The sequence below is a fragment of the Neopelma chrysocephalum genome, unplaced genomic scaffold, assembly GCF_003984885.1.
Source record: "Neopelma chrysocephalum unplaced genomic scaffold, ASM398488v2 Primary Assembly neopelma1_68, whole genome shotgun sequence".
Classification (NCBI taxonomy): domain Eukaryota; kingdom Metazoa; phylum Chordata; class Aves; order Passeriformes; family Pipridae; genus Neopelma; species Neopelma chrysocephalum.
This window is the reverse complement of record NW_020897727.1, coordinates 1,606,345-1,631,651: the sequence shown is the minus strand read 5'-3', so window position 1 is coordinate 1,631,651 and position 25,307 is coordinate 1,606,345. Positions and strand designations below refer to the sequence as shown.

At 37.0% G+C, this 25,307-nt stretch overlaps 2 protein-coding genes across 6 annotated transcripts in view; one reads left to right on the top strand and one right to left on the bottom strand.

Moving 5' to 3' along the window:
• Window positions 1-21,667, bottom strand: part of RPGRIP1L (RPGRIP1 like) — a 48,955-nt gene extending 27,288 nt beyond the window's left edge. Inside the window, 11 exon segments of the mRNA XM_027684904.1 lie at window positions 103-229; window positions 1,382-1,442; window positions 3,096-3,242; window positions 14,054-14,233; window positions 14,236-14,289; window positions 14,292-14,351; window positions 16,941-17,070; window positions 17,072-17,082; window positions 17,838-17,929; window positions 18,664-18,736; window positions 20,511-21,667. Of these exon segments, the coding sequence (XP_027540705.1) occupies window positions 103-229; window positions 1,382-1,442; window positions 3,096-3,242; window positions 14,054-14,233; window positions 14,236-14,289; window positions 14,292-14,351; window positions 16,941-17,070; window positions 17,072-17,082; window positions 17,838-17,922 (855 nt within the window). The 5' untranslated portion in view covers window positions 17,923-17,929; window positions 18,664-18,736; window positions 20,511-21,667.
• Window positions 21,576-25,307, top strand: part of FTO (FTO, alpha-ketoglutarate dependent dioxygenase) — a 235,509-nt gene continuing 231,777 nt past the window's right edge. For 2 of the 5 annotated variants that reach the window (XM_027684978.1, XM_027684981.1), the window contains exon 1: window positions 22,274-22,379. In XM_027684978.1, the coding sequence (XP_027540779.1) occupies window positions 22,341-22,379 (39 nt within the window). In that variant the 5' untranslated portion in view covers window positions 22,274-22,340. Of the gene's footprint in view, window positions 21,880-22,272; window positions 22,380-22,693; window positions 22,758-25,307 lie in introns of those variants that run through there. The other 3 variants (XM_027684983.1, XM_027684979.1, XM_027684984.1) reach the window with 3 other exon arrangements.

The following is a 25,307-nucleotide window of genomic DNA, read 5'->3' as shown; positions in this document are numbered from 1 at the left end:
GAAACTATTTCCCAATTTTCTGGGCAATATTCCTGAACTCCTCATCTTGACCTCACATCTTGAGAAAATAGTATTTTTTTTCAGAAATATACCTGTTTCTACTTTGATCTTGTCAAGGATTTCATTGTCTGCTAAATCAGATTTGAAAGCCATCTCTAGGTTAGCAATTTGCAGTTTCAGCTGCCGTTCCTTTGATTTCCACTGCTGTTCATGGGTCATACAGAAGACACTCCAATAAAACATATGGCATGTGAAAAACTTTCAGAAATCAGCTTCAACAGAAAATAATAAAGAAAAAAGCTTTTAGTGGCACAGAGACCACTGTCATCATGTCTTAGGAATTAAGTAAACACATGCTGGTCTGCTGCTGTTGAAACCAAGGCGCCTTTCTCAGGCTGCGGTTAAAAAACATGAAAGAGTTTGTGGGATGAGCAAAGGAACTGGCCTTAATTTAGAGCTCCAAAGTCAAAAAGTTGGCAGCATGCAACATTTGTGGGACTAGAAAAGGAATTCAGATGCATATCCCAGAGTAATCCACAACTCCAAACCTCAGCAACTGACAACTAACAAAACCATTCTTTCCACATACAAAACCTCTGAATGTAGAGAATTGGGATCATCCACCTGATTTCTTTTAAATCTGTGAAACATGCAGAGCCTAAAGTCAGTTGCCCATTCAAAGAAATGTTGACCACAAAGTGACAACAGTTTTCTCATACTGTAAAACAACAATTCTGATACTGATTAAGAAGCACATTTAAAGTAATCTTTCTCTTACTTTAAGAAATAAAAAACAGAGATAGGCAAAGAAATTAGAATAACTATTTTGCCTGTAACACATTATTTACTTGTAAACTACCAATCTATGTGCACTAAGGATTGCATGGACAAAGAATGAGAACTGCAGAAACCACAACAAAATGTGTAACTCAGATTGAAACAAAATTAAATACATTATATAATTTACAGTATAATTCCCAGAAGGCAAAAAGACAAAGCAATGCAATGAGCTTTCATATAAATTAGACAGGGAGTCTAATTTATAAATTAGACAGTGAGTCTTCAAATTATTATTGCTCTATACTTGCATTTTTATTTATTGGAAAAATGTCCATCTTAATCAAGTACAGAACAGTTTATTCACTTTTGTATTCTGTGAAAAATCAGAAATTGTATGTTTCTTTAAAAAAAACAGGAGTCAATTCCTCAACTCTTCACTTTGGTGAAGCTCATCCATTAAAAAACATTATATTTTACATATATAAATGTATTAAAAATTTTCTGACATCTATCTATTTATCAACCCTTCTCTCCTATGTAACAAGCCTCAACCACAAAAAGAGAGAGGAGAAAGAAATGTTGCAGAAGGGACAGCCCTCACAGGTTCACACTCTCTACATTCTGACTGGAAGAGTTCTGAGTACCTGTAAGAGCATCTATATCTAATATAATTGAAGAATGAAAGATTAAAGAGAAAAAATACTATAGCATGAATTGTAAACTCAAAAGTATATGGCAACGGTTTATATTCCTGATTTGTGTTCTTCATAAAAACAGTTCTATTTCTTTGTATTGTCTTTTTCTCATACTACATCTAACCTATTTACACAGGTATAGGCATAGAGCATCTTACAGTGTGACTAAGTGTTTTTACAGCACACATGCACTTAAGCAATGCTTCTAAGTCCTGCAGTAATATATGCTTCACTCTCCTTATATTTTGAAGATAATGTGCAGGGAATAGGATGCATTGAACCCACTATCATTCCACAGTACTGCACAGGAACAGAAGAGATACAGTGTGTTCTCCAATTGCCTAAAGTTTGATTGGCTCCCATAAGGGAAGCATAAATCTCATCAAAAAAGAAACCATCAGTTTTCACACTTCTGAAAATGTTTTCAAGTTTCAATGACAACATTACCTAGTTATATGTGCATTCATCAGCTTTAGGTACAATTACTTCCCATGAAGATGTAGCTATATATTTCAGTTTTTCAGAAGACCATGGTAGAAAAATCATTAAGAGTTACCATGATGGTAGTTCAGAATGCAGATGTTTAAATGAAGAACATTTTAGATGACAGGTTTTATCCGAGCCTATATAATGCTAATGTTTATGTCAGTTTGAATTGAGTCCTCTTGTGTTGCTTTCTTCCTTTGAATTTTAAGATTACTTTTACTTGAATTCATGTGGAATTTCTTTCATATTTACTGTATTTCATTGGAGTTGGAGCCATCTGTGTAACTATAATGGTCAACCACATCTGGCACCATTTCCTTTGGAGGGAGTTTAAGCATTGCTAGATTTGCATTACAAGGTCATATGAAAACAATTCCTCCAAACCTTTTATCCAAATGAATTGTTTTCTTGGATACTGACTAAATAATAAGAGTCAACTGACAAATTCATACTTGTTCTTTGCAAACTTTTCAGATCCAGTTCTGCAGGCTTGGCTTTGGCAAAATTCCCATCAACGTCAAATAAATTTCCTTAAAATAATAATGATAATGGCCAGTCTTCGCGAACGAAGATTTTGGGGAAAGGTCTTTTACCTTTCCAGCCTGCGCAATGGATTTTTTAGGTGAGACACAGCCTGCGCTGAACTGAGCCCACCCTTTAATCCTAAGGTTCATCTGCCGGGGCCAAGCAAGCTTGGACAATGGCAGTGAGGTCCTCAGGACGTAGGTTTGTGTAGAGTGACCTTCTCATAGATGGATGGCCTTACAGGGCTAACGGGCTCCATCTGCCCGGGGAACTGGCTGGATTCGAACCTGGGTCGCAGAGGTGAGAGTCCTGCATGCTAACCACTAGGCCACCAGGGGTCCCTCCTTAAAATAACATTAGCAAAGAATGGGTTTATGCCTCTTTTCCTCCATTAAAAAAAAAAAAAAGAAAAAAAATTAATTATCTGGCAACTGCAGACACTGGTCTATCCACTGCTAGCAAGGGGAAGGCTGTGGTAAAGTTGCACTGTTCAAATAGGCAACCAAAAATGCTGGCCATTAAAAGGTGGTTGTAATGAAATGATCCATTTCTCTTTCCAATTTATTGTTACAACATTGAATGATTCTCTGCTCTTGACCACAACCTCACCTCTTCGTTCCTTCTCTTTGAAATAGTTACTGATTGCAATTCGTTCTGAAGATGGAGGCATTTTAACTGCTCCTCTTTTAAGATGTACACTCAGTTCATCATCTTTGCTAATAAAACAGCATGGAAGGTCTTCAAATTGTTTAGGCTCTATAAAAAGGAAGGAAGAAAGGAATATTTAAAAAAAATAAAATAAATCACACCTAGCAGAATGTTACAACATTCTGTATATTCTAACAGTGGTCTCTCATGACTGTATTTAATATATATTCTGAATGTGGTCAGCAGGAGACACTCTTGATCCAAGTAACTGAAAGCAACTTTCTTTCCCCATGGCCAAGAGAAGGTGGCACTCTTGATGCTCTCATGAACATTAAACCCTCAGTTCAGTCATGATGAAAACAACCAAGAAATACATCTGTTCAGCAATTAAAAGATTTTGCTGTGGTTACAGTGGTTAGACATGCTGACCAAAAAACACTGCAGTAGCAAGCAAAAATGAATGCTGACCACAGTTATGCTAATCACAGAGATTGCCACAGCTCTGTTAACCCTTAATTGTAGATATATAATTGTTTCATAATCCTAATACACTCAATTCCCTACTAGCAGTATTTTAACAAGGGCCTTCTGATTTCTTTTACATTTTCATTTACTTCAATGGATTATATTAAGGCATATTTAACCAATTTTAATATTAAATTGAGGATGCTGATAGAATCTCTATTTCTAGAATATTAGTTAATGTTATAGTGCCTACATTCCACAATGCTTTAAGAAGGCCTTATTCATTAAGAATTTCAATGTAAATCACATTCAAAGTATGACTTGAAACAAAACAGTCCACAAGCCAATCTTCTGTTTAACAAAATGATTGTAAGAAAATTTGCACCAAATATATATGTGAGTATAAATAATGTTTAATGATTGTAGACAAAAGACATTTACCTTCATTTTTTCCATATAATATCCCTACAAAGTAGTTAAATGGAGCAGCTGAATGTGAATCCTGTAGATTGTTCAGGTTCACTTGCAGTCTGAATATATAAGAAACAAACAAAAATCACATGAAAAACCAATCACCAAACTGATCTTCAACCTTTCATATCTTATTTCTGAGTAAGGAAAATATTGTGGAGAATAAAATAATATTATCAATCTTGTTTCAGTGAGTTAACGATGTATATTGCTTAACAATTTTTAACACCCTTTTTGCAGTGCTCTTCTTGCTGTATCCTATATCTGTGAACTCTGTTGCAGTAACTTCAAAAAATTACAACCTTCAAAAGCATTTTTACAAGTATTTTCATATCTGTCCATATTTTTTCCTTTCTTATGAAAATCAGAATGCTTAAAGTCTGTAACACTTCCAACCGTCCAAGTGAACTCATCTTTTCATCCATCTCTGTTTCAATTTTTTTTCAAAAATTCTTTTCCATTTCAATAACTTGTGTCACTCGAACCACAATACAGGGAGAAAAACAAACAAATTAAACACCTTGGCAAAGCTGCCTTTCATAGACCATTTCATCCTCATCTCTTTCCTTCATTACCAAAAGAGCTGAAGACAAATCCAGCAATCCTATTTTCTACTGAACAATCTCATTAAAAACACTAAAAACATCCTCCTGAAAAATCTCCTTGCTTTCACTTCATTCTATTTCTTTGGTCTCTCTGCTACTCTCCTGACCATTTTGAATTAGCTTTCCTCAATAACTTTAAGGAGACCATGACTTCACCCTCATTATTTTTATATTCTTCCAAAATTCATTTTTTTCCTGGATCATCTTCTTTATCTGTCAGCACATTTTCCCATTATACCCAAACTGTTTTCTATCCTGCTGACCCTGGAGCAGGTCATGACAACAAAACTCAGGTCATGACAACAATCAGGAGGATGATTTTAGGTTAATGTTTCTAGTCCGGAATTTTCTTTCTTTGGGAAACACATCTTGATATTGCTGTCAGTTAGAAATAACTCTTTTAAAGAAAATGGATATATACCTTCTAGAAATACTGCACGAATGAATATCAACTGCTCTCCATTGCAGTTGTGAAACTACTGTAACAACAGTTCAAAGGAATTGACCCTCTATAGTATTTTACCTTGCAGTTCCACAGATTAACACATTCTATACTATAAATCATGAAATCCTGAAAACTCAGTCTGTAATTAAAGCAAATAAATACACAATTGGGATAAACTGCATACTCCTAGCAGTTTCAGGGTCCCTGGTTCCTCTAAGCTGATTGCACAATTCCTTCATTCAACTGGCTACATTAAAATTCTACAGCAACAAAACTGTCTGGTAAATGTTTGGTAGGAAGCTCAACTTCAGTATCATTAGATGGAGCAGGATTGTAGGCTCCTGTCATTCTGTGGTTTCACATTTTGGGCCAACTCAAGTTCAAATATGAACATAGACAAATTATATGGCTTTCAATTGGTAGAAACGGAAAGTAAATGATAATGAACTCAATAGACAAAAAAAATCATGATAAACATAGACAGTACTAAAACCTGCTGTGTTGATAAGTATGTTACATGCCATCTAAACTAGAAATTTTGGATTTTAGTTATTCATATTTAGTAGATGTGTTTTGAACATTCAAATGATTGGAAATCAGAAAACCACTGTAGCCATTCTCTTATAACAAAAAAGAGACAGAACACTCACTCATCGTTATTCAAAATGCACCTTTCACTGTGAATATTAGAAACAATGTCTTCAAATACCAGTTTAAATCCTGTGCATGTGTTTCCATTCAGCTGCTGCCAGGAAAGAGGCACAAGCACTTGACGTTTGTTGTAAATTACCAAAAAGTGGCACATGATTTAAAATGGAACAGTTCACTTATCGCTTTCTATTTAAGAACAGAAAAAGCCATGTGAAACCTGTCTCCCCTGGAATTTACATTTTACATAGCTCACCCTATGAAAAATTAGATTTGAGCTACTAACAGGAGATCTGCTTTGGCAGGGAGGATATAGGTATTACACCAAAGAAGGGGAAGGAGGCAAAACAAAGCAAAATGTAGAAACAGAACAATGCAGGGAAAAAAGGAACAGAACAAAAATCTATTGTAACAAGTGTTATTTAGCATGCTAAAATAATAAGCAACAGGCAGCAGTAAGAGTTCACAAGGATATTAAGTGCTTCCACCTCATAAGGCTAGGATACTTTATAAAGCTCTATTGCATTTAGGACTCCTACTTACAGGAACCCTCCCAGTTCCAAGCTATTACCAAACCACCTCTGTAAGGACAAGCACTTCTCCAAATACATATAGAAAAAAGGAGACAAGAGCTGAATAACTATACCCTTCTGAAAAAAAAAAATAAATTTTAAGACTAAAAATCATTACTCTATTTGGAGCAGCTTGAGAGAAATGTAGTATGTGGTACATTTTCATGTCCTCAGTATTGACTAGAAATCAAGGACTGGGTATATTTTCTTTTCATTTAAGCAGGCTTACATGATGAGAGCACGGGAATGTACTGACCAAGTTGCAATTATCTCTTGAAGCTCGAGAAATTTTCCTCCCATTGCTGAAAGGGCACTGCTTTTCTCACCCAGCTGTTAATGGACCTTGATCAGTTCCACATTGTCCTGAATGTTTAGCCTTCAAAATTAAAAAGAAATGCATCATGAGCTTAAAAATACAAAATTAATTATATAATAATAATAATAATATTTTTGTTTTGAAAACTTGAAATATTTTGCAAATCAGCTTTCTACAGCACATTTGGGGAGAAGATTTAGAGTGTAAGACCCAAATTAATTTATTCTATAACGCACATTACAGCATTTATGTAAATGAACATGATGACACAGCAACTTCAATCAATACATCAACATCTTTGACTATTGTATGAAACTGTACATGACAGGAAAAGAAAACAACCCTATACCTAAACAGATTATTTGTTTTCCATTCACTTTTCCACCTTCTGAAGTATTTGGTGCAGTAGCATACCATTTTATGGAGTTTCCATCAGGAGTTTAAACCTACCAAATATTGCTAAGAAAAAGTGACTTAGCAATTCATACTATAACACCTTAAGGCTGGTACTCAAACAAGCTGCAGTTTTGTCTTAACTACATGAAAATAACTTAACATTTACGTAAATATTGTTACAATCCTAAGATTACAATTCAAAGATCCGAGAATGTACTGTTTAATAGAAAGGATGCTTAAAATCATTCAAAATTTAAAGAAATATTTACTTAGATGTTTTCCCTTACTTCAAACAGTGCAACTAAACTCCATTATTTTCAGTTTCTTCAAGTATGTGAAGAGAAACTGATTCTGATCTGTATTAATATAAATTATTATAAAATCAGAATAAATCTTTAACATTTGAAAAGGTAATTTCTCTTCCAATATTTATCTCTTTTAGTCATATTGGACAAATTGTCACAATGCCACGCTGGAGCAAGACAATGGACTACAAAGCTTACACATCTGTAAACCAGCTGAGTACGTGAAATACTTTCCTTTTATTCTTTAAAATATCAAATGCTATTGTGTTTTGGCATTGCCCACTTAATTGTCCTTACTTAGAAGATAAACAAACTTACAAATTTGAGATCTTCACCAAAAAACAGGTCTAACTCAATGCTAAAACTATCATGTGTCTAAAACATGTTATCTACATAAATTAAAGTTGTGGTGAGCATAGACAGCAGCAACTGTCTCATGCTAGCTATTTAAAAGCTAATGTAGTGGCACGTTTTTATTAATCTTGTTCCACACATCAAACAAAAGGCTCTGATGCCTTCAAAGGCTTTTTTTTTTCTTTTTTCCCCCCTTCTTTTTTAAGCAGTTTTTGTTTTTTCTTCTTTTTAAGTAGAAGAAGGAGCAGATGATAGTGAAATTTATGATGTACAGATGTAAACTCCATGGCTCCTGACAGTCAACATTAACTATTTTTTCAACAGTGAATGAAACAGCATTTGATTTAGACAGGTTTGTGATATTGATATTATGGTGTAAATTATTCAAATTCAGAAGTGAAAAATTACTTTTTATTTGAATCATTTCAATTGTAAGAGTATCTCATGAAGTTTCTAGCTACAAAAAGCATGTGCAATTAATTACTTATTAGTGTATTACATCAATCACAATCTCAGCTTTCATTATATTATTTCTCTACAGTACTTCTGCAGTACTTTATTTATTTAAATAAAATATGCCTAAGAAATGTCCACTGCAGCTAGGTACATGACAAGGAGCCTGCTGTTGAAGTATGAGATCTCTTCAGATTTTGTGGGCAAAGCAAAGTTAATTGGGGAAGATTCTGTTGGGGAGGTTAATTTTTCTATGAATTAAGCCACAAAACAGTAGAACAGAATAGAAATTGATGATCTACACAGCCTTCTGCTTCCCAGGTAGGTGTTACATTCTGCTCCCAGAACATCTGCCCAGGTCTTCTGATATAACTTAAAAATAGGAGTTATATTCAGATTTTCAATAAATTCAATGCTACTTTTCACTTAAACAAATAATATTTCCCTCAAACTAACGTGTAAGACTAAAGCTGTACTGAGATAGCTCAATCAATATTTTCTTTATTGCCCAAAAAGTAAAAAAAATTCTGCCACAGAACCTGAAGACTTGGAGGTACAGCTGAAGCACAAGTCAGAAAAAGAAAAGGAACCAATATCCCTTTGGAGACAGCAACATGAATTAATGGGCCTACTGATCTAGCTCTAGCATGCCTTCTACCACAACTGCAAAAATAAGGAACATGACTCTATCCTTCCACTTTAAACCTCATCTTCAAGCTGGATTTAAAAGTCTGAAATGGAGAATGAAGTTAGGAGAAAGTGACTCTTAAAAAAGCTAAGAATGATATTTGGGGTTAATGTCTGAAGTACACCAAAGAGACAATCTTTTTTCCAGACCTCTTATCATTTGGATTAAAAGCATAGAGAGTGGGGTCCCAGTAACAAGGCTGGGGACCAGCTGTGTGGGAATGGGGCACTGACAGCAACCTACACCAGAAGGAAATGATTAAAGAAAGGATCTTGACCTGCACTGTACAAATTTATGCCAGTAAATCCCAGATGGCTAAGCTAATAAAACTGAGGTCTAATTAAACCACATCCCTTGCATCTTGTCTTTGCTTCCATATGAGCAGGACATGGATACAATACTGAGACTACTCTTAAGAGTCACGACTATTGTATCAACTGGATTAGTGGCTCACAAACTTTCCCTATCTGCATTCAGAACAAGAAAAACAAGCAAGTTAAATACATATCACCTCCTAACTTCTCAGGATCACTTGCCCTCTGTCTGGCAAAATAAAAAAAAGCTTCTCAGCTAATCATTTGCAACCACAGATGCATCAATAGACAAGATACACAGACTCCCAAGCAGAGAAGTAAAAAATAAAACATTAACTTGCAGTACTCATCTTATTTTACAATGCTTAAGAATGAATAGGATTATATGTTATGCCCTTTCCTTTGTCTCATTTCTTACAGGAAGGCAAACGTGCAAATACCAAATACCTGTTTCACAAATGCATTCTGGGATGGCTTTAAAAATGTTTTGGAAAGTACCATCAGCTACTAAGTTACTTGAAGCTACCTACTTACTAAATGATTTTATTTAGAATTAATGTTTTACCTTGAGCAGTGTGTCTAAGACATCAAACCAAAAGGTTATGGTTTTGGACATCTTTAAATTATAAACAGTCAAGATGAATGCAAATAACTTTTGTACTTAGTGTGTTAAGTCTAATAATCCACAGGCCAAATTTCTCCCTTAAGGCAGAATTAGATATTCCTGAAAGAATCCCCAAATGATCTCTAATTAAAGATGGAAAAAACCACTGCAGCCGTGTTCCAATGATCATTTCAAGGAGTACCGTGCATATGAACTCAGCTCTGTTATGTAGCTCATGTGGTGTTAGACAGAAACTACACTGAAGCTGCAAAGGTAGCTTTGAAGTATTACTGGATTTCTTGTGGTTAGAGGACTCAAGATAACAAGTATCTCCCTTCCTCATTGCTGATGGATCAAGGATTTACTGTGGCTGCTTTGCTACCTGGAAACTACAGGTATTTCAATCACAAGAACCCTCTCAACCATGTAGCACAATAAAGAAGGTTTTCCTCAAGGTTGAAAGTAATCTAATTTTGTTAACAGCAGGCTGATATCAAATGGGGCTACAGTAAAAAGACTTGTAGGGAGCACAGTTATTATGCCCTTTTGGCACCACACAGTTCCTAAAGAATGTCAACAGACTGTCTTTGGGTAGTTACATAACTAGATGACAGCCAACTGTATTCTTACAAAACACAAGAAAAAGCTGCCAATTGTACCAAAATTCAAAGTCAAAAGATACAATGATGAACTAAGATGACCTTATTGGTCACCCAAATTTCCAGTTTTTCCTCCAGTATTCCAGTATTGACAGTTTCTTCTCTGCTGACGCAAAGAAGATTAAAAATTACATAGAACCTACAAATCTATTTTTGCAATAAAACAACTAGTGCAGGCTATTCTAGACAGCAGGTACAAGACTTTCAAGAAAGTAAGCTAATGAAAGTCTCCTAAATAGAATACGTATGTACCTATGGTTACAGTTAAACCTGGAGAGAAGATCCTTAAAGTTCTGGCTCTGGCTCACTCAGAATAAAAAAACATATACCTTGGAAAACATGGGGATTAACAGTCTTCCATAAAGTATTCTAGTGGAAAAATACACACATTATTATACATATGTACTAGTGGACATTTTTCAATTTGTTTCCTAGTTTCTTCAATCAAACACAGTAACTCTTAAATACTAATGTATCTTTTATCAGGTTTCAAACAAGAAATGGACTGTAAAGGAAATAATTCCAGAACTTCAAACATGAACTCACAGATAGTGACTTAGGTCAAATATCATGGATTGTATACAAGTACTTTCATAAATATAAATAAGGATCTGCACTACCTTTAAGGGAATTTTTAGATGAATTTGAAGTGTATCTTTAAAACTTCTTAAAAAATCTTACAGAAATATGGTAGTTGACAATGAATTTACATGTTATCTTCAGTTTCTGCCTGCTATACTTAAAGAACAGTGTTTATCTATAAAAAATGAAGCACAGAAGTTATTTGAAACAGATTATTTTCAAATAATGAAAAAATCTTTTAAATATTTTCTGAATCCACTGTAGGCGCAGACTGAGAAATTATTTATGATAACAACTTCTTTAACCTATTTAAACTATATAAAGGAAATTCTGAATAGGGGAGACCTATGTCTTTGTGAATAATTTAATAGCAAACATTATGATGTATTATTTATGTAGCACCACTGATGCACAAAAGAATGCTCACACATAATAACGGGGTCCCTCCCTTGAAAGGCAGTTAAAGAACTGGCCACGGACTCCTCATCCAAGTAGAACTTTCGTAAGGAAGGTGGATCATGAAGTATCAGACCCTTAATGCAACTAAAGGTAATAGTTTGAAACTGAAACACTCAAAAGGGGGAAAATACATGCAAAGTTATATAGTTTTGCATGCATTTTTGCAAAAGTGAAGGAAGAGGAGAAAGAAAAGAGGTTAAACTAATAGAGGCTTTATTGTGAACACATTCTGCACACGTTCGTCTGACTTTGCTTCACTGCACAGCTATTCCTTCAAAAATTTGCTAATCTGCTCTTACAGGCCCAATATTTTTCTACTATTTGTAGACTTCAAATTATTAATGAGTATTAGTGAACATTAAACTGCTTGCTATGAACCTATATCTAAATTTTCGTAAGAATCATATTGAAGAACGAATAGATGATTAAAATTTAATGACTTGAACTTCAACTGAATCTGTAGGAGCTGGAAATGAATTCTCTAAAACGGTAATTATGAGCTTCTTTGTTTATTTATGAAAAAATCATAACTTATTATCTTACCAATCTCCCTGCTTAGAATGGATACATGGATACATGGCTGTTTAGTAAAACATTTTATGAGTTAGTTTCACCAAACAGAAGAAATGAATAAAGCACATATTCCTTGACAGAAGAATTCATTTCCACAGCTACATATAAACATTATGACATAGCTCTTCTCATGCTTCCACCATGGAGATTTCCATTTTTCACAATACCTTTGGCTTGCTGTTCTCTGCTCTTTCAGCTGTAGGATGGATTCCTCAATTTCCTTTTCTTTCTTTCTCTAGTTGACTCACAAGTATCTTTAATGTTCTAATTCCTCGATGTGTTTCCTTTGAGACTCAGAGCCTCCCTGCAAGTACAAGCATCTGACATTCCAAACCCAAGTATTTAATAAAAGTAAAAAATTAAATGAATACTCAGGAGAGCAAAAATTGTAGGTGTTCAGCAAAATTTGTTGTTCTTAATGACATGCATTGTAGCAGAGGTTTAAGAGTTTATTTCACTATGAAAACACAACACAGACCCTACACTATGTTAGAAGGATCCTCCTTCTCATGCATTAGTACCAAGTGTTTTCTGAAAAGCAAAACATCATTACTAGCTATCAAAGACTACGAGATCTTCGATGGATGGAGCAGTGAAAGTCATTTTTAAGCTTTTATTCTGACAGGTAACTTGACACACTAAAAATCAGATGACATGCCTCTAGCAGTGGGATTTATCCAGAACGTGCCATTAAAAAATAATTTGTAAGTGTATTTCTGTACTATGATTTCCTATGATTCAAGTAAATCTTGTGTTCACAGAACTTCAAGCACAAAATACATAATTGCACATTAATTCATATATTTGTATACTTAGCTTGGGGTCTGCACAGGACATCTTGGATCTGGATCTGTTCTTATTTCAAGAAAAATCCTCACAGTGTGCCATATCAACATTTGATCTTTATCCCTTGAATCAAGTTTCCCTCTTCTCTTTGCTACCACTGGGCCTGAATCAATTTATTATAGTTCTACCCTATTTTTGCATTGTTAAAACAAAAAAACAAATTTGGGAATAAAACTGCCTAATTAATTATATGAAGTGTAAAAATGTAGGTGTATTAAAATGTCAAAACTTGTAAAGAAGCAAATTGGTAGAGACAATAACTTTTTATTGTCTGTCTGAAAACATGAGAATTGTTTTTATTTTCATATGCCTAAATAATCAATGAAATGAAAATAAAGACCAATGTGAGGGTGAGATGGAGGAAAAAACCACAGTGTAACTGGCCACCAGCCTGATCCATAACTTGTGGAAGTTAAGGACACAATTCTGCTGACTCAGATTTGAATCAGGGCTGTAAGTCTTTTGTTGTTTGGGTTTTTTTAACACATTTTCAGTCCAGCATATAAGTTAACTGATTACAAGTACTTCTAGAAATGTTCCTACGAAAATAGGAAGATTTTAAAGTGACATTTCCAAATGTAGCTACCATAAGTAAAGGACTGAGAGAGAGACTGCCTTAAGCAGTAAGTCTCAACAGTAAAAAGCCTCATTATAGATGGCTGCACTGTAGGATTTGCTTTTCAAAGTCCACACGTGCGATAGATTTTTCAGTTCTGCAGTGTTGTGCACACATGTATCAAGAGACTAGAACAAACCTTGAAATTAAAAAAGGAAAAACATGTGCAAACAAACTACAGATGTGAAACTTTGTTATAACATGACAACACTAAACTTTTTCATATACTACTTTTATAACCCTTTAACATGTAGAGAAGTTATACTAAGGAAGTCCATGATTTTAACTATTAGAAAACTTGCTTGATAAATCTGCACTTTTATTTAACCCCTACTACTGTGGATTCTCATAATAAGGACTTCAAAGGCAAACAAGTTATCATGACTGTTATAAATAAATACAAGAAAAAAAAGGAAAGAACAATCTTTCTGTCTACAGGTACTATTATTGCCCACTGATGAACAGAAAAAGAGTTTGGACGTGCTACAGTGCAGCAATTATTAGGGGTACCGATATAAACCCCTGTTTTTAATAAATGTGAATTACACCTTCCTCTGCATGCTCCAGCCTGCCAGCAGCCTCACTCACTTTTCTGAGACCAGTGTTAACAAAAGATTGAACACAGCTGTGTGGACAAGGCCGATGGCCTCGAATCTGGAGCTGCTGGTCAGTTGAAAGCAGTTTGCTGCAGAGGCTCTCGTTTTGTCTCTCAAGCCCATGAACTCTTTTTGCAAATGCTCAATTCTTTCTTCCAGCTCCAGGCCTGACCCGGCCACTTGAGGTCGCCACCAACCTGTTCAGACTTTTTTCTACCATTAACAAGCTGTGTTAACTTGGTGGTCATTCCGGGGAAAATAATAAAAAAAGATGAAAAAGAATGTGAAAAGTCAGCATAAAAAGCATTCTGTTGAAAGGAACATAATCACTGTGAAGACTTCAGCATAGAACCTGAATAATAAATTTCAGGTTTTGATATAACTATTACTGCCTGCGAAGAACTCTTTGAAGATAATTGAAACCACTGTGCAGCAATCTGCTTTATAGCACTGACAAATAACAGTTTCCTAAGGCTTATCATTTAAGGTTAGTAAAGGGAGGACACATATTTACTCCATATGCTGCTTAAATGTAATTTTTAACGCATGACCTTATATAGGAACCTCCGCACGCTGTTAAGTAAAGTTACGGATTTGGGATGTGGTGGGGCAAACTATAAAAGATACAATTTCACAAAACATTCAACTATTCAAAGAATGCTCATAATATACAACATTCCAATGATACACAATTTCTACTAATTTAGGATTTAAATATATGTCTCCTTTCTAAAGTGGCTAAAATACAGAGGTGGAAATATTTAAGCAGGTACTTTGGAAAAAGAGACTTAATAGTTCTCATTACCATACTCAATTTTATACTTGGTAAATATTACCAGTGTGCTTCAGAGGAGGAACGGTTAGCTGAAGAATATAATTAGATACAGAGAGTATGGTTTTCATCTGTCCTTAAAAGAATACAAATTTTGCTCTTGGCATCTCAAGAGTTGTACCTTTGATTTCCCTTAGTTTTGATAAACATTGGTAAGCTGGAACAAAAGGCAGAGAGGGCACATGGGGGTGATGTAATATACACGAACAGAAAACATACCCAGCGGTGAACAGAAAAAACCTGGCATATAAAGAAAGAAAAGGTGGCTTTGATGAAAGAGACAAGTTCAAGACTTTACAAAATCGGTCGCACATCTTCAAGACCTGTATCTAGTTTACAGGGAATCTATTTTTGAAGGTCCAGGAAGAAAACTGAAAATAAGGACACACCTCATTTGTTTAAAGGAGGCTTGTTTTATTTTTTGTATACTTCCGGACAGAAGCTTCTACTTAAAGAAACAAAAGTGAAACCAAAAAAATCCGTAATGACTTTAGGATGTCACAGAATGTTACTTGCCTGTGAGTAGGTTTTTTGTTTATTTGTTGTTTTTTTTTTCAATGTTCTTCTACTGCAAATTCATTCCAAACTTCTAGTTACATGAGTTTTGGCATGAGGGATGCTGGAAAAGAAATTTAGCTTGAGGAGTTAAGATCTTTGTCTGGTAATCTAGGACAAACACTGTATTTTTTATTTTCTGTGCCATAAAGTATTAATTCAGGTATTCCAGTGTGGACATTCCATGTAATGTTACTGAAGTGGATGAGGAGTGCATTTGGTAAGTCATCTAACAGAAACACAGGAAATGCCATTTGGAATAAGCAAACAATTCATTTGTTCCACCATCTTGTATTTGACAACAGCCTGACAGAAAAGATGGAAGCTATGTCATGCTGGTCAATTTGTTCCTGATGCACTGAGGCAAGAGGAAAGAATGTTTCGGACTTTAATAAAGTACAAAATGGTCCCATCTACAGAGGCAATATTTTCAGCTGCTCTTTTATGGATCTGTTCACTTCTGACCAGACCTTCCTTGGGTGCAGCAAGAATTTATTAAGTACAGCACAATGTGAGCACAGAGTGCTGGTGCTTTTGGATTAATTAGCCCTCCTGCAAAATAGGAATACCATGAACAGTTCTGCTGAGCTCAGACTGGTTTGCCAGCACAGCACTAAGTTTAGTAATAAGCCTGAAGTTGCTTGGGTACCTTTGGGCACACAAGGTACTCTGCTCCCCATGCTACTTGGGACTGCTTCACTGAAGTTATCTGTTACACTGAATAAAGGAGAGCTGATTATAAAGGTATTTTAGAGCTAACTAGACAATCACAGAATCAACTAGGTTGGAAAAGACCTCCGATATCACGGAGTCCAACCTGAGACCGATCTCCACCATGTCAAGCAGGCAATGGCACTAAGTGCCATGCCCAGCCTTTCCTTAAACACCTCCAGGGACGGTGACTCCACTGCCTCCCTGGGCAGCCCATTCCAACATCTCATCACCCTTTCTGTGAAGAAATTCCTCCTAATGTCCAACCTAAACGTCCCCTGGCACAGTCCGAGACTAAAGGTTAGATGCCAGTCCACTTCCTGAAGGCCAGAGAAGTATACAATAAGGGGCCTCTCTCTGTATAGATCATTTTGATTGCAGAATGTAATTCTGGAAGAATCATTAGGCTTCTGTAGCCTCTTCTTCAGTTCCCAGAACACCCATTGTACTCTGACAGCACAGCTCTGAACCCAAGGTACAACTCCAAAGTGATAGACAGTGCTGTACCTCTGTACATGGACATCTAATACCCACAAAAAAAATCCACCACAGCAAAAAACAAATCTTACATACACAGAGATAACCAGAAATCAATACAAAAATGAATTCTAATGAGTGATTTTTGCTACTGCTTTAAAAAGTGCTCTGAGAAAAATCAGCATGATTTTTAATTTGTTGATAAGGCTTTAAAGGGCATGAAATGTTACTGTAAGCTAAAATAAAAATATGAAACCTCATACCTTTTAATTTTCTCCTCTTGCTTATTTGTATGCTTCTTGAGTAAGATGTGGTCATCATGTATATGAAGAAACCTGTCCTCCAGTTCTTCTCGAATGATTTGTTGTACAGCTTGTAGAGCTTTTACATTGTGTGGTTGATGATTCTACCCAAACCAAGACAGCTTTAAATTACCTTCAATATATTCAACAACATGTAGTTCAAAGCCTAAATCATTTTGAAATACTGAAACTTTTCAAGTAATATTTTTCACTTATATGAGTCTGTTGATTAATTTTTTCAGATTTATTGTCATGTTAATCACTTCCTCTTACAGATTAAAAAAAGCAATTAAAATGATACAGCAAACTGTTTACCTATTAGACAACACAAAGTTAACAGTTTAGCAAGTAACCAGGTTCTTTAAACCAGGTTCCTTAAAAATAAACATTACCAAGAGATGTTTTCTAATCTGTTTCAAAGTTAACATACTCTCTTGAAGTTTGAAAAGATTAACTTATAGTTCTGCAGATTTACTCAGACACAAGATTAAGCCCAGTTGTTCCATTCTAATAGCAGCTGAATAACATATCAGAATTGCATAATACTTTTGGTTCCCATTTTGTTAAATGGATCTGGCCTTGTCCTCAATTCAGCAAAAAAGTCCTTTTTTTCTTCTGGAAGGATGAATGTTATAGCTCAATGACATTTCCAGTTTTTAGCATCTCACAGCAAGTCCCCTCTTATAACAAGCAACTTTAACATAGAATGGGTCACAGCATCTTTCAGAATTTAACCCAGATTTTGAATGGTATTTGAACTTAATTTTGTGAGTGGCAACATCAGAAACATTTTTAGAAAGGAACTAAAGAAGCCACTGATCAAAGTCTGTAACTGTAATAAATAGCAGCTGGTACAAACCTTGTAATCCTTCAATTCCAGATGGAGTTAGACCCGTATCTCTCACAGGCAGGTCCCCCACAGTTTCATCAGCTGAAACAGGCATGGCTTATCTATGGATAACAAAATTCAAATGAAATTCTTCTCCATCTGTTATTTAAACTGTGAGACTAGAATGAACTACAATACCTTATACAAAATGAAAGAAAAAGTTATGGCAGATCCACTGAAACGACAGACTTGTACATTACTGTAAATGTTCCTATCTCAATTGGATTGCTCAGAGGACAATCTGAACTTTCAAGTTTAATTTTATGCCAATTTTAATCCACTCACAAAATCTGGCTATTTTGGTTATGCAATAGTTTCAATTGTATTTAATGGATGTAGAATTAGCTTTTTAAAGTTCTAGTTCTGCTGTCTTCAGCAATCTTTGGGCTAAGGCCATATTTTCAAGTGGATGTGGGAAGGGGACCTGTGGGGTTTTTTTGTTTGGTTGGGTTTTTTTAATTGTTTGTTCATTTTAAGATAGGTCAAAGCTTGAGGCATCAGCTGGTAGATGAGTAATGCCATCTTCCACATTTTGAATAGGACTCTTTGAAACAGAGGCGCTGGGGGTTATGAAGTCATTTCAGTGTTGCCTGGCATTCTCTTAGTCTTCTTTCAATCATTGTCATAAGAGAAATTACTTTTGTAAGATAGAGACTTTCCTATGAATGATTCTCATAAATCTGAACATATTTCTTTCTTGAGGCAACAGAAAGCTTAGCTACATGACAAAGTGAGGTTAGGAAAGTATTAATGTGAGAAAGTAGTACATTTGTTTCGGTGTAATATATGAACATACTTGTTAACAACTGCTGTTTCTTTCTTGTTTTCTGGTGCAGAAAATTACATGTTGGTCACAGAGTCAAGTAATGCTGAAATAGCAGGAAAAGGAGAGACATGAAGTCTTTTGCACAATCTTCCTCACTCCCTATTTTTATACTTTTCAGGTGATATAACTCCTTAGTGAATCCAAAAACATCTAGGAAAGCATTGGGAAATTAACAGTGATGCTACTAAAGATTTGCATCAGAGAACAGAAGTGACACAGTATAATGCACAGACTTTCCATGAAGTATCTGTTGATTTTACTATAATCAAAACTGCTGCTAAAGCTATGCCTTTCTTCTACCAGGAAACTCTTCCAGCACAAACAAGTCTCCTTATGGCTTTGTCCAAAAGGAACAAAAAGAATTAATGGAAGTTCAGTTTCCAACCAGTCAGTCTTGTTTTGGTTTTTTCATCACTAATATCTATAATAAAGTATTATTTCCAGCTTTCCCTATTTATAAAAACAGAAACACATTTTTCTTTCATGTGGAACAAACGTTTCCTTGTCATGACCATTGAAATGAACTGATCTACACTTTTATATTAGCAATAAGGCTGCAGTTTCAATGCTCTCAGTCACAGAAACAGAGAATACTCTGATGCTGATGTCCATGGCATGCAGCCACCGCAACCAGTGGCACCAGTGGCAAATACATATCAACTGGAATCCAGCTGGTCAGTGTCCTCAGCTCTTTATGTATTATCAAAATTCTTTTGTCATTTGTTAAATTAGCTCTATCTGCAGTCATTGACTTCACTCAGGTCCAGGTTCATTACTGGGGTCACTATCATATGTCACTATATCAGTATCAATACTGCAACTGAGATGAAAGAGAAGCAGAAACCTTTACCTCCCAATGATCATCCAAATTTGGTTCATGATGGTAGCAAAGAGATGTTACCATCATATGTCTTTCTAGAATGTGGTTGTCTTTGCTTCCACAAATCAAAAATTACAGGTTTTTTTCTGGCAAGTTTCAGAGACATCAAGAGCTAAACAAATATTTTATCAGCACGACTCCACAATGTTTGTAATCTATCAAAATGAAGCTTCACAAACTCTAGCACGGTAACAAGCACAGGCAAACATTACTGTTTTCACTATTTGCTACTTGGTAAAGAAACTTTGCTATGAATATCTACCTGTTATCTTCAGTATGAAAGAAATCTATTCATCTAAAAACAGCGACAAAACACCACATGCTTGTCCCTCAAATAAACAAATAAAAAACTCTTGTCGGTAGTAATCCATTACTGGTTGCAGCAAAACCACAGAAACACTTAAGTTGTAAACAAACTAACATAGCAGAGCTGCACAGCAAGCCATTTTTTACTGGCAACATGACATGACTTAAAGTGACAAAATAAAGCTGCTATAAATCTAAAGTGTCCTGAAAACTTAGAAAGGCGAAATTTTCAAAAGTAAAAGGAAGAATTAACTGTTTAATGTCCATTACAAAGTGACATAAATTAAGTATTCAGCTTTCTTTTCTGTCCTGGGCCACAGGAAAAGAAAAAAAAACCAACCCAAAACATTTGTTTTTATCAAAAGAAGTGCTTTTAGATAGAAATAGTACAAACCTGTCTCCTGGTTTTAGGGAGGCAAAAGATAATTACAGATTTAGAATTTGGCCTGGCAATGTATTTGCCTGATTAGTAACATAAGAATACCTATGTCCTCAATAATCACTAACAACTACCATTTATGCTCCTTCTTTGAGAGAGGACACTTGAAACAGCAAAGCATGTGTTACATATGCTACAGTTCCTCTTTGAATATTATCTCAGTGTCAATCACAAACACTTAAACAAAATTACTTCTCCCTGCAGTCCAGTTCCAGCATTATTTCCAAAAGCATGAGACTGGGCCACAGAATTCAGTATTACTTTTGAAAGCATTTCCAGAGCGATTATGCATGACAAAACTGTACAGCAACACTGCTACAAAAGTGATGGTACTTAAGAGTCCAGCATTTCCTGAAAGAAAGCATAGCAAAGCAAGAGAGGTATAAATTTGTATTTGCTTCTGGACAGATCCACATGCCATGATCAACCTCAAACACTTAAAACAGTTTTTATTTCCAAGAAAGGTTACCCTACAGTTACTTCAGCATGTCTTGTTCCTCAAAAATAACTTCACCTACAAAGAGAGGAAAATTGTCTGTATCTCTGGTATTAACCTACAAGAACTTCATATTAGGTATAATTAAGAAGTTTAGATACAATTACTGAAGTCAAAGAAATCGTAACTTTCCTATACACTGTGTCACTTACAAACGTGTTCTATACTACCTGTATCTGACAATTTACCACAAAAAAACTGCACACAACTTTGCAGTGTTTGCAAGGCTAGACAGTAATGAGATGGATATTGAAAATTAAGTATCAAAGCTCATACTTTAGGTTCAAATTGTCTCACAGAAGCCTACTGTTGTACCAACATCATTCAAAAGCAGCAAAACTAAGGAGGGATTACCTAAATTTTCAAAAGTTCTCAGCCAGTGGGGATAGAAGGGACTTCTAGTGAAGGGATTTCTAGTGAAATATTAAAAATGATGACTTAATTGTTTCAATATGGTTTTTGAATTTCACAAGTCTCAGACATGCTTTTCTTACAAAAATCCTACTCCACTTTTCTGGTAGAGGAAAGATAAAAAACAGGTGGATAGAGAGACCACTCACCTATCTTAGCCTATCGCAAAGTATTTCCAGCCTATATTCTCACTCTATTGAGTCCTTAAAAGATAAATATTTGCACTCTATTTGCCTTGTCATCTAAAATAATCTCATTTATTACTTGGTAGGAGTATACACACATATCATCTTTCAAACATTATCTGTTGCAGTGCTGTGACTTTTGGGAGGTGGAGAGGGATAAAAAAAAGGAGAGAAGATATGGAAGGTATTAGGAAACAGGATCACAACATCCTGCTGTCGTCTGGGAGAAGAAACATCTCTCAGACCTGCAAGTTCTACTGGAACAGGGAGATATCAAAACAACCGTGTCTCGCCTTCAACATACTTTACAAGTGCTTTCCAAATTTTGATCCTGGCAGTGACTGACAGGGCTGGGAGGGGCAGGGTCGCAGGGAAGGCAGCGCTTCCCCCACGCAGGAACGCCCCCACTGCCCGGGATTTCCTCGGGCACAGGAGCGCAACTCCCGCTCCAGCCCGGCAGCCTTTGCAGGTACAGAACAGGGGCCTGTAGGGCCACTTTTAACCCAGCACTGAGGCTTCCCTGCCTTCCCCTACGAGCACCGAGCTGCGAGCGAGGAGCCGCGCGGGTCTGGAAGCGCCGCGCTCCGCGCCGGCCCCGCTCCGCAGCTCCTCGGCTGGGAGGTTCCGGGACACGGCCCCGCAGCCCCCGGGCAGCGCCAGCGCCGCCGCGCTCCCCCCGCCGTGCCCGGAGGAGAAGAAGCTCCCCCCGTACTCACGGCCCCCGCCTGCCCCTCGGCTCCTCTCCGCGCTCCGCTGGCAACTCCCGCTGTCGCCACGCGGCCCCTTCCCCTTCCGGGCCGCGCTGCTGCTGCCGGGACTTGCAGTCCGGGGCGGGGCCGGGCAGTGCCCGCGGAGCTCAGCGAGGCTCCCGCCGGGAGCTGCGGTGCCCGGGACGCTGCTCCGCCCCGGGCGGGCGGCTGGGGCGGCACCATGAAGAGGAGAGCAGGGGAGTGGGAGAAAGAGCTGAAGGTACCTTCCGTTTGCTTCCCGCTCCCCGCAGCCCCGCGGAGCGTGCCCGCGGCCAGCCCCGTGCCCGCCGCTGGAGGGGCTGCTCGGGGCACAGCCCGCCGGGGCTCCGCCAGCTCCAGCGCCCGAGCCCCGAGCGGGGGCACTGCGAGGCCGCCGTGGAGTTCGCTGTGAGCAGGAAGCGGCCCCGGCGCCGCGCTCCGTGCGGGGTCACACGGCCCGGGGCGCGGCCCCGAGCGCTCGGCACCGCCCCGGGGGCTGCCCGGGCAGGGCGGCGCTGCCCGACCGGGGAATCCTGGATCCCCCTCTGCCTCGAAAGAGGGGGCACCTAGGACAGCTTCAGCGGTAGCTAGTGGTAAAGGCTCGTGCCGTCTGGGCAAGGTATTTGAATTTTAAGGAGAGTTCTGTGGTTTGTGAAAAAGAAAAAAAAAATCCAAGTAACTATATGTTTGTTTTTGTCAAAACGTTCACAGTGGGGTGATGCACTATGTAACCGCGCTTTTATTTTTAAATTTGAAAGTACTCTGCACCAAGCCTGACCGAAATAAACATTTTTAAGTCTCGTCTACCACCCGAGCTTTATAATGATTGTTTTCTTGTTCATATATTTAGATGCAATGCTGTTACTTGCTTACATTGAAGATGTTATTACACCGTTTGTGAAAGCAAACAGCAGCGCTGAATGTTTTGCTGTTTCACGGGCTTGTTTTACCACACTGTACAATATTTGACTGCAACTCTTGATGGTTGTTGTACCTTTCCTGATTTTGTTTACACAACAGTAGTACTGAGAAGCAGTAAGTGACTGAAAGCACAATGCTGGTATTAGTGATGTTAATGAAAGGAAGGTTAATTCCACTATAAATTTAGAAAGAGCTTTCAAAAAAGGTAATCACATACACCTGAACAGGCAATGTGCTGGCTTTGGTATTGCTAATAATTTAGTTTTCAGCATTAAATGTTATTTCATTTTAGGGGCAGGGAACAGGTCTGATCTAACTTTGCAAGTATTTTAATATAAAACTTTAGAGCCTGTTTGCAGTAGTAAGATTCCTAACAACTCTTTAAGGGCTACCTGGTCATTTAGTAATTAGTCTTTCTGCCAAGTTGCTCAAGGACAGCAACTTCAGGCTTACATTTGTATTCTGCCCTTTCCACAGATGTCAAAATATATGCAGATGTCCCATCCAATCCAATGTAAATATGTTGCAGAAAAAACCTCACCCCATATTTATTTTAGCCTGTACATTTGTACTGTCCATCTGAGGGCCTCTATATTTTTGATAGGTCTCAAATGTATTTGGGAATGGTTTGCATTAGGAGAATAATTGCCCTTGATATGATAAGGATAAAGATTTAAGGATATGTGGAAGGAGTAAGAGGATGGTGCTGTGAACTACACTGGCAAAGGTTGTATGAGGACAAGGCACCTGAAGAGGTGTCAGGAACAATGTATAATAAAAACTCTGCTAGAGTGAAAGAGTCCTGCCATAGACACGTGTAGATGTTACAGGTGCACAAACGAGAAGGATGAAAATTAGCAAGAGATTCTTACAGAGAATTTAAAGGTACCAATACTTATAGGATGCCTTAGGGGGATGTTGTAAGTTGGGTGCTACTTGAGAGTAGCTTTGAATATATTGAAAGTGAAACAAAATGAGCCTGTAGAACATCTTAGAATAAAGGCTGCCGAAGGGGAAAGCAGCAATGGGAAGGGGGGGTTGTATGTACAGGAAGGAATGTATGCTTTTTTTTCATGGGAGCATAGTGATTTTATTGTAATAGTTCTGCCAAGACTTCCATTTAGGTACTGATTAAAATATTTTGTAGTAAACCAAATATTAGTGAGGTTAACCCAACCTCTTCTGGAGAGTAAGATTTATGAGGCCTACTGATGAGAGGGAAGTGGTTGGATAGAGAAGCTGGTTTGGATTATGGATCTCCTGCCAAAGTCTCTTGTTTTCTAGAATTAAATCCCAAATAAAAGTTCTTGTTTTGCTATAATTGTGTACAGTTAAATGCTGTCTATCAGAATCCCAGTCATTGGCTTTTGCTAATTATGCAGTATGTTTCTTATATATGATAAGCTGTTCTCTCTCTCAAATTTTCATGTGTGTAGCAAGTTTTGGTTTATGTTGTTATAGAAGAACATTTCTGTTCCAAGTACATGTGGTAGAAGTCCTTTAGAGTGCAGTGCTGTCATACAACAATTTCCTTCCAAAATACAACTTTGCAGATCACTCAATTGGGTTAAGATTAAATGTGTGGCAGAAATGAAATTGTTTGTGCTAGTATTTGGTGTTCCAAGCCCAAGGGGAGGAGGATGTCAATTCATTCTTGGGAAGAGGGTCTGAAAAATCTTGGAAACCATAGCCAGGAGTTAATTACTCATCTGTCCTAAACACCATGTTGGGGATGCAAATGTCCTGTATAATATTTCTCTGAGTCTTAAGTAGACAGTGAAACACAATTACTCTGAAGTTTCTAAAGACACCTTTAGAACTGTTGCATGCCATCAACTTCTCTGGTCTTACCCACAGCAAATATTACTTCTGTGCATAAAACCAGAGCTGTTAGAATAGATGTTGTTCATCAACTGGAAAGGCATTTTTATGAAATAGTCCATTGGGGTTTGTTCATGGTTGTTTGTTTTAACTTAAATTCAGCTTTAATTAACACAGTTTATAATTATTTTTATTCTTTTTTCTATACGCTGTTGGTCAGATTTGGTCACTTTTTTACTGGGTGTAGAAAAGGTACTGCACAAAGTAAGACCAAACATAAACCTCCCATTTAGTAATTTAAGTACTATATTAAAGACTATTTTCTCCTTTAGACTTCGGGAAAAAGCTGTTTTGCTTTTAGAATGTTTATTATCTTGATTGATATTCACAGGTGAGTTAAAAAAGTTAATCTTTAATGTAAGGCTGT